A 17,240-nucleotide genomic window follows, 5' to 3' on the forward strand; every position below is an offset into this window, starting at 1 on the left:
CAGTTTTTCTATTATTAGTATTTGCATTAGATAATCCAAGTAATGAAAATGTATTACTGCATGCATAATGTATTCACGTCTTATGTCATAGTTCTGACACATTGATGTCTATTCTATTATATCTCTTTTGACCCAAGGTGAAATGACTCATTATGTGAGGACACATGGCAATATTTTAAGCCATGGTCATTTGCCCTCCCATGTCATGCTTCAAGTACTCTTCACGACCTCCACTAAAAAGCAAAATGGTAACTTTATTATGGAAGTAAATCTACAGTATCAAAGTTACACGAAAGACAAAAATCACCACAAGCCACATCGACTGTTGTTAGGGAAATGTTTTATTTATTTTTCTAGTATACTTCTTTTCCATTTAATGTTTCCATGCGAGATATTTAAAATATCTTGGAGTCACATTTGTATATTAATCATATGTAATTATTCACGACTAGATGATTCCTATGGATGTCACCTTTCACAGTGTGTACAAGGCAAACTGCACAGCAGATTAACCTTTTTACATAGTTTGGGTGTTCATTTTCTGGTTTACAGCATCTTGACACTGATGTCCTGTGTTATTAACCCAGTCCTGAGCAAGTTGAGGTTGCATTATATACCGTTATATAGTCGATTTCTCTGTAGTGCAAATGTATCTGAGCCTCACAAAAACAAAAAAAAACGGTTGCTGCCAAAAAGCCAGTTCACCGTTTTGAGCGATATTACAATCCTTTATCAGTTTGTAATATCGAGGTAGTTTGCCTCCATTCCTGGAATCTAATTTATTCACTAAATGTCATTAGTCATAAGAAATTAACTATTTATTGGCTATTGCTTAGGTCTCATTGCATGTTGGAGAACATACCATGATGACTCTACTGGAAAATTGTGTAGAGTTCATGATCTCTGAAACATTGTCTTTCCAGAAAAAGATTCCCTGGTGTCCACTTTAAAAGAGTTTCACTTTTGGACATAATTAAATCTACAAATCCACAGTTAGATGAACATCCATGTCCAAATAGATTCTCAACACCCAAATGATTGTTCGTGGCTTTCTGAAGATGCTGGAAAATAGCATAGTGTTCCCAGTGAAGTTCAAGCAACTACCGTTTCTTTTTTGGATCCCAGAGTGCGAATTAATGTATTCATCTCAGATGTCGGAGACCTCCATAATCTGGAGGTATTGTATATGACCCACATCTCCTATAATCCATGTAAATGGATTCCACTCTCCACTTCCACTCTCTCTCTCTCTGTGGATTACAGATACCATTACTTTTTCTTACTTTTTTTTACTTTTTTCTTCCTTTCTTCCTTTCTTTTCTTCTCCTGCTCTTCCTTTTCCAGTTCCAGCTTCGCCTTCTCCTTCTTCTTCTCCTGCTTATCTTCTTTATACTTCCAGATGGGAGGCTCCAGGTAGCCAGGTAGCTTGTGCTTGTTCTTTTTCTCCTTCTTCGGCGTCGGGTCCGCAGCACATGTAAACTCGAGCCTGGGGATACGGCTGGAGGGGAAGACGACGTTCTTCCGGGACATGAAGCCTCCTCTAGGAGCCACTGGCTGCTGGCAGCAGGAGATCAGAGACACAGAGGCGTGGCTCACAGAACTCTCCTCCAACTCCTTGGCGCTGTGCTTTGCCATTAGCTCGGGAACGGCCAGTCTGCGCCTGCCGATCTCCGGGGGGCTTGTCGGACAGAGCGGATGGCAGCCGGTGGCCACCAGGGGGCTGTGGACGCTCGAGGTGATTCGTACCATGTGGTCGAACACGCCGTTGTCTTCGGGGTCGTGAGGTAGCGTGAAGCAGAGCTTGTCTCTTAAGCACTGGGCGATCTTCTGGGTGGCCGATTTGGTGGCAGTGGCTTTGGCAACCAGACGCTTCAGGTCAGGCCACTCTGGAACGTAGCTGTCACAGAACTGCAGGGCGATAGGATGCGCTTGCATGCGCCGCATCCTATTCAGAGTCTCGTATCTTCCTGTCTTAAGGCACCACTCCTTCATGTCTCTCCCTCGGACGTGGTCCATTGCATTTAAGTCTGCACCTGGACATGAAATATGAAGAACAGAACAGAAAATAAGGAATAAAAGAATATTCCTTCATGTACTGTAAATCTGAACTCTGTTGATGCCACTTATCCAATTAAACCAAAACCTATATACTTGCTGACCGGTGTCCCCCAGGGGTCTCCCCTCGCCCCCCCATACTATTTTCAGGATGCACACGCAGATTAGACACACCAAGGGACCGACATGAGTCGGGAAACAGTCGGACATGCGGTGGAACATGCGCTGCTGCCATGCTTGTGGTTAGGGTTGTTTTCCTTTTTTCCCTTTTTTTTTTTTTTTGTAGTCCAACATCAGTGTTTTTAGTCTGCAACTAGGCAGCAACTATGAGCCAATGGAGGGAGCGGAAAAGGGGGGACATAAGGCTAGATTGCGGTGATAACCTGTTTGCAGTCCCACAAAATTGAAACAAGAATAGGAAAGAGCTACCAATCCCTTCAACCGGACTGGGGCAAGATTGTTGTTTTTTTTAGTTTACTTGCATTTGCAATATTTGGAATGTAGGTTCATGAACCTGGTTAGTATGTATCGGTATCGGCGATGATGGCGAGTATACCAGTCTAGTAGTCTACTCTATGCCGATCCTGTACCACATAATGTATCACATGATGATACAGTATGTCATTTACAGCAGGGGTCCCCAACTTCTCTATTTCCACGGACCGGCTGACAGTTCGCGGAATGGCATGGCTGGGGGGGTGAGGGTGCGTTGTGGTCGTGCATCATCGTACCAAAACAGTTGACTGGCCTCAAGTAGGCTACCCGCTGCTATATTATTGTATCACAACATAATGTTATATCATTGTCATTGACCGTATATCATTGATCCTGGTGACGCACGGTTATAGATTCACTGTCGGGAAAACGTGGGATTCCCTTCTCGCACCAGTGGGACATGTCCTGTTTACCCACACAGGTACACGACACGTACCAGTGGTTGGGAACCTCTGACACAGTAATACATTATTTAGTATTATTTTGAGTGCTTCCGTTAATGCTGCAGTCTGCACTCTGCCTTTACTGTACTATTTACATTATTATTTTACTAACTTGTAGCTGCACGTTATTAGTCGTAGTACTCGATCAGTGGTTTTTTAATTTCAAGGCCCCCCATAACTACAGACCTGTACTGTAATGGTCCATTTCTAACCCCCACAAGGAACCCAGAGAGACCCACTTTGAGAACCACTGTCCAAGACAGTTTTTTATTACGGATCAGATAGGCACTCGCAAAGGAAAAAATGGTATCGGTATTGTAATAAAAATATCTGATTACAATCCGGTTAGGCCAAAAATCTGATATGGTCTCTGCCAGTCAGAACACGGCGACCTTGAGCACTTACCATGCATTAGCAGGGCAGACATGCATTCCTCGCGGCCCTGTAGCCCGGCCTTGATGAGTGCTGTCATCCCACGGGGATCTCTCACCTCCAGGTCCACCTCAGGGTAGTAGTTGAGGAGGTAGTTTAGAATGGTGATGAATCCTGCGTTGGGGGAAAAGGATGCATGCTTTAGCTCAGCTGACTGGAATGAGTTTGGTGAGCTAGATATTATGTGATTATGTGGTGGGTATAGATCAGTATTTCCCAGAAAATGTGCGAGGCCCATTTTTGTGTCGTGGACCTATTTTTATGGGTTGCTGCTAGTATATATTTTTTCTTCATTATTTCAAAATATTATAAAAAAAAAAGATAAAAAAATAATATATACGAAATATATAGTAAAAAAAAAAAAGCTGTTCACTATTAACTAGTGCTTAATTCATAATCACAGCTGAAAAGGTTTGGGAACCAATGATGTAGTTACTAGTTAGTAGATTGTAACGTACCAGCCTGGGCAGCGATCATCAGGGCACTGTTGCCATCATTGTCCTGGTGGTTGACGTCTATGAATGGACACGTGTGAAGCCCGTCGACGATGTCTACGAAGCCCTTGCTCACAGACACCATCAGGCCATTCTGATTGAGAGAAAGTTAGAAACTAAACAAGACCTTCATGACGAGGCTACAGTGCACTATTGTTATAGCGGATTCAAATGGACTGTATTTATTGACCGTGGACCGTGGACTTGGCTTAAAAAAATAGATGATGTATGATGATAAGAGCGCCCCTTATTTCACACGGGTGTGATTTTCTTTTACAAACAAATGGTAAACATGTCTCCCTCACCTCATGTTGTGGAGTTGGGAAGAATTGACTGAATAATAAACTTGAACCAAATGATCACATTTCTCCATAAGAGGACATTTATTGGCCCAGAACCAATACTATATTTTCTGTTACTGTGGGGAAAGCTTTCACTGAAAATAGCAGATCGACAAGCTCATAACTTCTAATAAATGTGTTGAAGGGAGAGGGATGGGAATCAGAGAGAACCTTAAAGGGTGGGGGTGTGTGTGTGTGTGTGTGTGTATGTAGACACACTGGACAGGAGATCAAGCTGAGACATGAACTCAGTCTGGCGCCCTCCAGTGGAGGGAACTGGGGTTGTTTCCTAATGGTACACTACTAGTCTCTCCCAGTAAGTTCCATTCCCTGCTGAGGGCAGTACAGTACAGGCACCCTGACCAACATGAAGGAGCTGCTAGTACAGCGACATGCACGGACACAACACAGCTGATTGTGTTTGTTGGGGCGTCTGGCCAAGCCAGAGGCGCCGCGGGGAATATGGAGGCATAGGAGCACTTTACCAGACGCCTCCCCATCTGGACGTCCAGGCCAGGGATATGTCATTGTGACCTCAATATTTGAAAGAACAAAAACTGCCCATGGGGATATTATCTTAACCACTTAAAGCTTTCTAAACATCCTTGTTCGACACAGTGAAAACAACCCCTCCACAAGATCACATGTTTCACTGCAATAGCATAGTGAGCTTGTAGATTGACTATTTTCTCAAATTGCTCTATTCTTCCCAAAATAGGGTAAATCAGGGTTAGTGTGGTTAACATTTTTTTGGGGGGGAGGTCACACAGCAAAGGCCGTCGGGAACGGGAATCGAACCCACGATAGGCTGTCAGGCTGGATTATCAGCCTAGGTAGCTAGGCAGACCCAGGCCTACATAGACTTTTAAATGTAATTGTTAACTGTGACATTATCAAACATAAATGTATATAAAAAACATCAGTGTTTAATTTAGTCTGACCAGAAGCGCCAATGAAACACATCCCCACTGAATATTACAAAACAATGACCAGAGGGGGGATGTAGTAGTTCAATAAAATGTAGAATGTCAGTCTAGTTTCTCACCCTGCCATTGATGTCCAGCTCCATGGCCTCTTCCCTGGTGACGCCTCTCTCCAGGACCCTGCGCAGGCTTGAGGCTTCATTCCTGATGCAGGCCTCGTACAGGGTATTAGCCGTGCCCACAACCCTCTCTAACCGTTCATAGTCGGGCAACACAGAGTCCTCTGAAAGCACGCTCCCCGAGTCGGAGTCATCCAGCGAGTTGTCGTCGTCGTCGTCGTAGGACGGGCCGGCGCCCAGTACGGGGTCATGGCGTGCGGCCGCCATGGGGCCTCTCCCCCCTGGCCAGAGATCACACCTGCTGGGAGACGGGACTCCTGTCACGCCCCAACCCCAACCTCTGTAGAGACACCTGTGTCATCACTGACACAATGTGTGAACAACCAAGAAAGCAGAGATCAGGTTTCAGTCACAGAAACATCAGTCACATAAAGTCATGGGAAAACATTTGATTATTGTTGCGCACGATGACCTAATCGTATCCACCCATGGGCCATATTCCTTTTATCCTAAAAGATTATTACACTCATCTAGCGATGAGCAGCTAACCATCAAAGTAACATATAGTGGCTGACTCTGAGGTCAGCATTTTAAATAGACCATGGTGACTATAAGAGGATGAGGCAGCCTTCCTGTCAATGGGGCTGATCTGAGCAACTATGATTGACGGGTTAGGTTATAGGTAAGCCCATTATGCAACAGGGGGAGAGAAGAAGTGCAGTCTACCTCAAGAATGAATTTCACGATAACTGATAAGCGTTCATTTTTCATTAGATAAAAAAGTTTAGTCTATGGAAATTCTATGAATGAAGTGTTCGTGTGTGAAATAGCTGGCTGAGTGTAATGGGCTGAGAGAGGCCATATGGTGCTGCCTGGTAGAACTGGGAGGCCAGGCTGGTTAGAGCATCTGTTGTGGTATTATTTGACCATTACACAAGTCTGCAGTTGTGTGCAATTCACATGTTTGCATTGTCTGTACAGCACAATGTGGTATAAAATAGGACTTCAGCAAACATTTCAAGTCGCATAAACCTGCATTGATATCCATTACTAAGGAAGAAAATTGTGTTCCAAGGAATGGCTAAAGGAAAATCACATTGTCTAGAATTGGCTTAAAGCAGCTCTATGTAACTAGCCCCTCCAACTAGGCCAGGGGTCGGCAACCCAAGATGTTGAAAGAGCCATTATCGACCAAAAATAAATTCAAAATCTATCTGTCTATTTTTACACATTATAATGCAGCTTGCCAAACTTTATTATCTCCCAGGTTGCAACGAAATTAGCAGCAGTGGTGGAGTTTGAAGTTCACGAACTGTTAAATCCTCTGTTTTCGTCGGCTATCTTTCTTTTTCTCCCGGTAGAAGCCATAGTAGCGTAGCAGGCAGCAGCCTCTCACACCCACCGGTTTGTTTATAATAGACACCTGGCTGGCGCGGCGCCGAGTGTGTCGCATGCTATGACGCAAGTTTTTGTGTTGAAACTTAATATTTATTATTCATTTTTAATCCGCCTGTATACAAGAAGTGAACGGCACTGCGGATGCGCGAACCCGCCAAGGATCACTAAAGTAGGAAAGGCCAAAACAAAGAAAGAAATCAATAATAAAGCTTATCTGATGGAACGTTGGATTCTACCTGGCGGAACGTTCCGTCACAAGCAGTTAATTGGTTAATGAGGTAGGGCGTTCCACATTTTGGTGGCATAGGAGCTACATGAATTTAGTCCTGTCATGGTCTGGCGCCCTACAGACCATGTCTCCATGTCAACCACTCCCACTTTACATTCCAACTCTCAGTCCACACACCTGCTCACACTCCCTCACTATCCCCACAGTGCCATGCACCTTTCACACCTGAGGACACTTCTCCAATCATCCTGCTCCCCATAAGACTGGACTCATTCCACACAAACATTGCCAGTACATACATTCTGTTCCTCAGATGTTCCGTGCAGTCCTGTCTTCTTCGTGTGTCTCAGAGATTTTGGTATTTTGGACATTACAACTTGGGCTTCATGTAAGGTTTGCTTTTTGAACTGTTTTGCAACCCTGTTTTGAGTTTAAACAAGTTTAGCTTTTGCGTCCTTGAGTTTCCTGCTTGCTGCTCTTTGTATTTTTGTTGTAAGCTTTACCCGTGTTTTGGACTTAATAAATAAGTTAATCTGAACTCTCTGCTTGTGGCTCTGCGCTTGGGTTCTGTCTCCTGCCGATCGTGACAAGTCCCTTGTTTGTGCCTGGGTTGCACATGGTTTGTTGAACTCTCTCTGGTGTTGTGGTGGGTGTGGACTTCGTTTAGACATGGGTACATGGGTATCTTGGTAGTGTATCGAATCTTGTAGACCAGACCCATTGCAAGATCTATGGACTTTTAATGTTCACTAACATGCTTTAAGCTGTGGCAGCCACAGTGGACACCCCTCACTTCACACAAGTCTGACTTGACCTGAATGAACTGGAGCGGTGCCCGTTGGACACTGGCCTACTTGGAACGATTTAAGCTGGAAATGCATGCCCCACCCAGTGATTAATTTCTGTGTCTATATATGGAGTTATTTGTCAGGCATGTCCAAATACGGAGTCTATGCTGATGTCAGAACACCATTGTGATGTCAGAACAGGCCAGCTCCATATATGGAGATCTAGGGGTGATCAGGTGTGATCAGTTGGCTAATTTGGGCCCTGTCCAGAGCCTGGGCAGAGGCTTTTGTGCTGGTTCTGGCTCAAGGCCGGGCACTTCCCTCCCTGTGGTGGTGTGGAACGTGTGTGTCGAATTTGATGGGGTGAACGGTTCTCGAGTTACGTGGATTGCAGACGTACATACACACACGTACGTATACAGTCGTACACACAGACCCCCCTTTCCACCGGTTGGTTCCCAATGGGAACCGGTTCAGTTCTTTGTGGTTCTTAGTCCATGAGCCAGAGCTCCAAAATTGGTGGGAAAAACTAGACCTATATTAAATTGTTTATAGGATCAATACAAGTAAATTAATACATGATAACCCTTACACAGTAGTATTTTGCATCCTACATAATGCCTCATTTGCATATTTAAAAATGGAGGTGGAAAAGGGGCCACAGAGACTTGGTGCATTTTTAGATAGAAGATGGATGAAATGTAATTTTGTCCAATCTGTACAGTAGAGTAAGTTAATGCAATATAACTTATACATTGGGGTGGTTGTATTTTGTCTCCTTGTTCTTCTATTGAGACATTTAAATTGTGTCAAAGGTCATGTCTCACCTAATAAAACGTCTGGGTTTCCGACGCTATGTCTCACCTAGAAACAGGACCTGACACGATTATTGACCTGAAGGTCAAGATTCAGTTGTCCCCTGAGCAAGCAGCCACTACATATAGGCTAGTGCAGCTTTTACAACCACTAAGTGGACAAAAAAACACACATAATCACATTGTAGCATTGGCTTAACCTCTATGAATTGGACACCTACAGTGTCTAATACATACCTACCTGGAGTCATTGCAACTGTTATGATTTCAATGTTCTACCCCTTTAATCTCACAAAGGCTATGTTTTCATTCCAGCTTGTTCCTTTCAGAAGAATGCAGATTGCTATCTCATAAACTGCTGACCCCCCCCCCCCCCCCCCCCCCCCCCTCCCTCCTCCTGTTGCACAAACATGCGAGACTCCTTCGCTTTTAGTCTGCCATTGTTCCGTGCACTCCCACTGAGCAACATCAGACAACTATCTGAGCTCGGGGCAACTTCCTCTCTCTGAACTCTGAAGTATCAAGAGTATGCTCTCTGTGGTTTATCTCTAAGGTATATGTGTGGGCCCAAGTTACACATTTACAAACACAACAGAATTGTATGCTACCAGGGTGAATGCCCACCGGCGAGAACACAGAATGACATCTAAGTAAAGACTAATGTGTCATTAGAATTAAACACCGCCCATGCCACCAGTATCTCACCCTGGAAAGGTAGGAGTGCAGTCAGGGGGTTGTCCTCTTTCCTCTTCCTTTTTCTGTCTTTCTTTTCTTAAGAATAAATCCCAGTCTTGGAGGTTAAAGCATCAGTGTGATTGTTGGTCATCCTCTTCTCTGCTGCGCTCGTAGTAGAAACTGGCTACGTTCCCAAAGCTGATCCCCACTCTTGCTTGCCCCCTCCCTCCATTCTCTCCTCCTGGCCACTTAGGCTGCCAGATCGGCCCGCAATCCTCCCAGGTCCCAACATAGACGCCTAGCTGCTCCTAAGTCAGGCAGCATGCTCTCTACCTCTCATCCCGATTACAGGAGATTTGAGGATTAAAGAGGCATAAACAGCCAGCAGCCAGCATTGCGCTCCTTGCAGTCTGTTGATGTAGTCTTTACTGATCTCTCTCTCTCTGCGTGTCTCTTTCTCTCGCTTTCTCTTTCTCTCTGCTTCTGTCTTACTTCTGTATCAGCATAGCTGTCCATCCCCAATTCTCTCTCGCGCTCTGTCCATCCCCAATTCTCTCTCGCGTTCTATCTTTTGCTGCCTGTTTCGCCATCTGTTCCGTTGGTGTGTCAGAACAAGTCTGTCCAAAGATGAGCGCTCTGATTGATTCACACGAGATATGGGTCCACTCCTCAATCTGTTGTGGGAACAAGGGCCTCCTGTCCCGTCTGTGGCTGAATAGTATAGTGTTTGTGTGATGGGGACTAAAGCCTTGACTTTGTGTTCCATGGAAAATACATTTGCAGGGACAACAAACTAACCCTGCTGTTACAGTAACACTAAGCCAGGGAAGCCTTGACGCACACATGCATATTCATGCCGACCCATGCTTGAAAACATGTGTGCACAACACAGTGCAAACGCACACAGTACTCACACACAAGACACTGCACACAAACAGAAGTAGCATGCTTACATGACCGACTTTAAAACAAGCCTTTACAGAATCGACCAAGAATTGTGCCTAGTGAACAGCTCTGGAAGAGTTCATAATGAGAGGCATGTTTGTGTTACTTTCAGTGTTATATAATACCTCCTCCCCTGTCCATTAAGGGGAAGTGTCCTGCCCCCCTGTGACAAAATGGAGAACAACAGTAGTTGCAGATGTGTGTCTTGCGCTCTGATAGTATATAGTTACAAGTCAGTGTCTTACACGTTCGAAAATAGCAATGGCCAGGTATAGTATCTGGAGACGATCTGAGCCTGTTTAAAAACACACCAACAGTAAATACATTAGCGTCGATAAGACCCAGTAGCCTCGGCTGAACCTCTAAATATAGTTACATGGACAAACTATAGCACAGAGAGCACGTGTGTGTGTACGTGCGTGCGTGCGTGCGCACACACACACACACACACACACACACGTGTAAAAAGCAGCCATTCAGCCAAGCTGGAGACACCTACCGGGCTGTTCCCAGGAAATGAACCAGAGCCTATGTTCAAGTCATATTTAAAAACAACCAAAGTGCAAAAAACTAATTACACATTGCACAATATAAAAACTTCACATATTACACAACACATCAAGCTTATAAAAACATCAGAAAACACAAAGAGTAAGGGAACCATACATAAATAAAGGCTTCAAAATGAAGGCATCAAGTAAGCCAGTAAAAAAAAAGTCCAACCAATTTTCAGGTAAGGATTAAAAGTCCTTTTAAAAGTGTCCAATGAGGGTGCAGACCTAATAGTTAAGGCTAGGTTAGGTTGTTCCACAGGTTTGGAGCGGTGACCTTTTGACTTAAGCTTAGCTTTCTCTCATTTTTATCCCACGATTTTGCAACACAGAAGTGTCAATTCTCTAATGTAATCCCTGGCGCTACACTTCCTCTGCCAACCTGGGGGGGGGGCAGCGAGTTTCCCCGTCAGGACGTAGCACGTCAGGACGTTAACACGTTATTCCGACCAGTTCCTTTCCCTTACATCAGGCGCCTCGGCTGGCCAGGGGGAGGTAGTTTAGAGACTAGGATTACTGCATGCTTTTTGTGAGGATACTTGCCCTAGGAGACACGGGGAGAACATGCAAACTCCACACAGAAAGGCCCTTTTGCCAACCCCACCTCGGGTATGGGCACTGATGACGTGGAGGAGAGAACATGCCCACAGCGTCCCCAGCGGGAATCGAACCTAGGAACTTAAACGTAGTATGTGAAACCTTGAGGAGCCCCTGATCAGTTGACCTATCAAGTGTCTATGGTGGTGAGGGTTTGACCTCTGCGTCACCCAGATGCACGAGGTTCAATCCAATCAAATACCACCAACCAAATGCTTATATTAAAGATAATTCTGCTTTGCTGTATGCAGTGGTTTTCAACCTTTTTCATATCAAGGCCCATTATTTAATTGATGTTTGAGCCACAGACCCCCCTTTGATGAGATTTAGCCTCTCAGCCCCAAAACTTTGAATATTTTCTATAATTCCATGCTGTGTTGATGTGGGTCGAAACGTTGTATTCTCTTCTCTGCAAATAGCCTTTTCACTGTATCTTTTGTTCAGCAAATTTACTATTTGGATTCTAAATCTAACAAAAATTTAACTAGTGAGAGCGTAAAATGAAACCAAATGGACCCTCGTCCATTTGGTTTCATTTTACACTCTCAAGAGTTAAAGGGGAATACCACTCATTTTCAACATTTCCAGTTGTTTGGAAATAATAAAATGTTCCCCCATTCTGTGTTGCCTAGAACAGGAGGTCTGAAAGAAATCAGTAACATTATGAAGTACATCTTTGTGATGTCACTGAGATGTACTTCATAATGTTATGAGTTTTTCTCAAAGGTATAATTATTACTTAGTAAAATGTTGAAAATGAGTGGTATTCCCCTTTTTTTGCGCATCTCCACAACCTCTCCAACATTGTATCTGTTGCTTCAGCTGCTTACTCTTGATTTTTGGTGTTATAAAAAATCTGCATAGGTTTTTACAAGAGAATTCCCTCCATATCCGTGAATTGGTAGTTGAATGGTGCATTCTCCACATATGCGTCCAATCTTTTTCTGTAATTTCTATGTTTAGTTCTGCTTCCCATGTATTTTTAATGAATTCCGTTGAATGACTGCCACTAATCAGAGTTGTATATTGCTGATATAATTCAAATCTTTTTCCCCTTGTATATATTTTTAATGATTTGGACAGTAACATTCACTTCCCTCCCTTTGACTTCCTTAGTGTAATAATCCCTTAGTTGCAAATACCTGAAGAAATCATGTTTATCCAACATGTATTTAACACTCAAATCTGTGAAACTCCAATGCCCCATTTTTCTCCAAAACACACCATGCCGTCATTCCTCTATTACTCCATATTTTAAATTCCTTATCATACCCTGCAGGTTTAAATGAACTATCAAATGCCATCCATTTTAAAATCTTTATATCCTCTTCTAACTTATATATTTTTTTACTATTTTAAACCAGATCTCCAGTGTAAATAGGGTGGTATTCCCCTTTAATGATGTAATGGGGTCCATTTGGTTATCTCTATATCATTTAGCTGCCTACCCGAGACCACAGGCTGTATGTATTGTACAGTCAGTTCTAATGTATGATATTAGCTGCCCCATTCAGTAAAATGGACCTATTTTAGGACAAAAGAAGAAGGAAAAGCTAGTAAAAAAAGGGATGTTGACTCATCATTACGGACTTGTTCTAAAATGGTTTGATAGCGGGCATCCATCTGCGCTATACAGGAAGATGCGAAACAAAGCACACCGAGATGGAAGTGACATGTCTTACGAGAGGCTGACAACAGGAGTGAGGTTGAGAGGAAGTGAGACTGAGGAAAGGGAAGTTGGCTTTGCACGCGGAGAGAGGGCAAGGATGGGAAAGAAGAAGAGCACAGACTAGGAGATTCACTATACTACATCTAAACTTGCTGTGCAAGACAAATGACGGACGTACGGGTACGTCTCCTTACACTGTGACTTGTACAAAGTACAAACTGTTTATTTTCGCAGAGAAGCTGCTCTAGCCGCTGAACCAGTGGAGGGCAGCACAGCTCACACAACAAACTCCCCACAGTTTGCTGTGTTTATCTTCCCAAAATATCTGTTGCCATTATGCTGGCCGCCTGTTGAAAACCCGAGATAGATTTATTCTTTTATTTTTTTTATTATTCTATTTTGATAGGCAATGAAAGAACACTTCCCAGAACCTTGATACTCAAGTTACCCAGAGTTCCCTTACCACAGTTATTATCTAGTCATTGAGAAAATAAATTAGAATCTATTCTGGGACCCTTTTGCATGAAAGTATTGCAAGACGCGGACTGGTTGCTGGACCCAGTTCATTCACCCGTATGTTTGATTTATAGCCCACTTAGTTACGCAGCGGTGTTGCGCACCGCAAGAAAAAGCAGAGCTACAAGCTCACAATGCATTGCATCGCAACGGCGGTGTGAGCTTTTAGATCGATTATTTAACTTATTTTACAGTGGCGTGCGACAAAGCATAAATCACCCGTAAACCACCACAATACCCAGCTGTGGTCAACGAAGAGGAAGTAGAGGTCTGGGGGAGTAGGGGGCTAAGTTTAGCCAGCAAACTGATTCTAAAGAAGCCAAGAAGGGCTGAGCTAATATTAGCTCCCTGGCAGAGTCTTTTCCAGGATGGGTCTTAATAGTGCTTGGCTCTGGCCTCTGCAGCGTTATACTGGGCTCTGTGGCAGTGAAGCAGAACTCTTTAGTTTCTTATCCTGAACAGTCCGTACATCTCCGGCCTCCATTAACCACGAGGAATGAGAGACCTACTGCTGCCGGTAGAAGCACACCCAACTCTGATCACGCAAGCCGCAGCAGGGAGGACGGGGGTGAATAAGTGTGTACACGTGCGCACGTGTGTGTGGACGGGTGGGGGGGGGGGGGGGGGTGACTGAGCGACTCCACGGCAGGTGAATAAGGAATGAACAACGATGCTCTAATATGCTCTCCAGAGGGGATCTTGTCAAAAGAGATTAATCGACTGTCACAATCCCATATGCACACACTCACACACACACACCTGCAATCGGCACAAAAATGGATTGGGCAGGGGGGTGGTGGTGGGTTGATGGACAGCTCATGGCCAGAAAATGATCATGTGATCAATTATGCTGGATTGCCCTTTGACTGACCCATGTGGTGTGTTCCCATTCATTGGTTGGTGGTTATAGGATACAGAGCAAAAGAACAGTGCTATTCTGAGCTTGATGGTTTTAGGCCAGTGGTTCTCAAAGTGGGATCCAGGGAACCCCCCAGCAAAATTGGTGATTCATAATCATTTTACCCTTTTATCCATATTTTATATGTTGGCTATAGAGGGTATGCGCATGCTTAAAGTGAATGGCACATCGAGTGGCAAAGCAACATGCAAAGTGAGTTTAACATTGTTTAACGTTGTTTAATGCAATCAGATAGGACTTTTCTGTTTGGATGCATGGGCTGTCAACGCCAGAAAGTAGTTTTTTGCCAGTCAGTAGGCATTCCAGCATAACTTCCGGGTTTGATGATGATGTCACACGCATACCCTCAAAAATAGCAGATATGCATGCTCACTCCGTGCCGTGCTTGTTCATCTGTGTTATGCACCAGTCTAGGGGGTCTGATACACGGCATAAAATATGACGCTCCCGCCTTCCCCAACTCCCAAGCAGCCACTGTGATAGACATTTCCTCTTGAGCCACACATGTGTAATTGTATGTCATTTTCTGTTTATCATAACCTCATTTCACACTCAATATTCCCACATTCCAGTCAATGGTCATTATCACACACTGTTTGCTATAACTATGCCGGCTAAAGTTAGCAATCAGTTGATCTTGGCTTGTTCTACAGTTTTATATACATATTTCGTTCATTTCATTTAATCATTTGGACAGACAATTGGTTGGTCAAACAGTTTAAGTTACCATTACTATGTTGTCAAACACCCACTACTCACACCATCCTCATTTCCTGGTCAAAGTTTCACAAAAGAGTCACTACTGCATCCACTGCTCCTTTTATAGGTGGAGGGTTCAATTGGGTTGCACCATGTTGCAGGGGTGCCTGGGTCTGGCAATACATATTATTTAATATGATTGCAACGGGACGGGTTATTTAAAACCTGGTTTGTTAATCATTTTAGGATTGACAATTATGCTGTAAATGTCTGTAAATGTTTCTAGGTTACATGTTCACTAGTGGGGTAAGTGAATGCTTTGGGGAAACCTGTCTTTAGACAGTTGGTATGGGCCACTAGGGAGAGGCCTGAGTTGGACTTCATGTAGTCAGTCCATCATGGTGAGACATGGAGAGAGTGGGCATAATGCGGGAAGCTCTGCCCTAAGACAGTGTTAGGACTAGTAACGTCCAGACTGGGTGCTTGAATTTAAGCATATATCATGTAAGTTTGTTGTTTTCATTTTTGGAGTTATATTTTTGTTAAATAAATCTTTGGCAATAATGGAGAATTTTTGGTATGTCAATTTTCTGTGCACCTACTGTAGCCCTCATCAAACGGACTTATTTACACTCCCGCCTTCCCCAATTCCCAAGCAGCCACTCAAACAAGGGTTACGGGTGAAAAAGCAAATATATATTTATTAACAAAAATAAAATGCCGCACTCTCTTCTGCTCCTCTCTTATGTAGGGAAAGGGCACCCTCGTTAGCCACTGAAATGTCTGTTTGGACTGCCTTCTCCACCAATCAATTGCTGCCCCCGAGTTTCCCCCACCAATGGATGGCCGGCTGGAAGTCTCCCCTCCAATGGACGGCTGGCTGTCCACCGCGCTCTGCATCCATCCAGTCACGCCCAGGCTCACGGTGCCATCTTCATCAGGGACGATGCTCAGGGCGCTGCACAGGGCGCGCACACCACTTCCCTTCATCAGGGACGATGCTCAGGGCGCTGCACAGGGCGCGCACACCACTTCCCTTCATCAGGGACGATGCTCAGGGCGCTGCACAGGGCGCTGCACAGGGCGCGCACACCACTTCCCACCAGGACCAAAAGTCATGTCACAGAATAGGAGTCATGTCACAGAATACACTGACACGACAACGCGTATTCAGGGTGGAGTCACCAACCCCAGGGTAAGTTGTGATTTGCTCTCGTTCACTGCAATGCAATTTGCGGCATTTCCAAAACAATATTGCGCAGAGTAGCGATTGTCAAACGTATTTGCAATGCCATACGTTGAAAGATCTGTTGCCCGTGGACAAGGCACGTTACCTCCGCAAGTTAGATATTATCGGCATAGATGTTTGTCCGCATATGTGATTTTGGAAAGGATTGGAAAACGTTGCATTGGCAGCCATAGAAAATTCTGCCCTGGGTAAAAAAAACGGATGTGACGTTTTTGGGCGTTCCTGTCTTGCTCCGTGTCAGTGTATACGACCCCAGTCGTAACAATCTGCTATTTTTGAAAAATCTTGAAAGTCATTTTTTTACACACATCTCTCCTGGGAGTCCCTGGCACAAAACCTTTTCAGATTTGGTCTGCGGTCAAATATATCAATTTTGGGTCCCTTGACACGAAAAAGTTTGAGGACTACTGAATTAGATTGTATCGATGTTGGTGTTTTGTTGCAGCCCTCTCCATCATGATGGACTACGTTTGAAGGTTACTAATTTTGTTCACGTATTGGTGTCTGCCAAATGTCTGCCAGCATTACGATGCTAAGCCTGAATAAAGCCTACACACACACACACACACACACACACACACATACACACACACACACACACACACGCACACACACACACACACACACACACACACACACACACACACACACATGCGTCATCTTTCCATGCACACTCGAGACACACTCCACTGCCGTACCAAGTCTGCCGGCTGAGTATTTGCTGCACACATCTTTTTTAGCCATCAAGAACCTCACATTTTTATATTCTAGTACAATCGTGGTTTGATTGCAGTACTTAAAGGACTTCAGTACTCAATAAAATCCTCAGTGTTACCCTTATTGGTACACTCGGTTCGCTTTGTACACTTTATGAGGTACGGTCACACG

General features: G+C 44.2%; 1 protein-coding gene across 1 annotated transcript; it reads right to left on the reverse strand.

Moving 5' to 3' along the window:
* Window positions 1-370: 370 nt before the first annotated feature.
* On the reverse strand, window positions 371-9,721 carry ankrd33aa (ankyrin repeat domain 33Aa). Its single transcript, XM_080764922.1, has 5 exons — window positions 9,238-9,721; window positions 5,306-5,665; window positions 3,884-4,013; window positions 3,399-3,539; window positions 371-2,033 (listed from the first exon to the last, which is right to left on the reverse strand). The coding sequence occupies exons 2-5, from the start codon at window positions 5,567-5,569 to the stop codon at window positions 1,270-1,272; spliced, it is 1,299 nt and encodes a 432-aa protein (XP_080621048.1). The 5' UTR covers window positions 5,570-5,665; window positions 9,238-9,721; the 3' UTR covers window positions 371-1,269.
* Between the last annotated feature and the right edge of the window lie 7,519 nt (window positions 9,722-17,240).

This window comes from Protomyctophum bolini, assembly GCF_963924005.1.
Source record: "Protomyctophum bolini genome assembly, chromosome: 5".
Taxonomy (NCBI): domain Eukaryota; kingdom Metazoa; phylum Chordata; class Actinopteri; order Myctophiformes; family Myctophidae; genus Protomyctophum; species Protomyctophum bolini.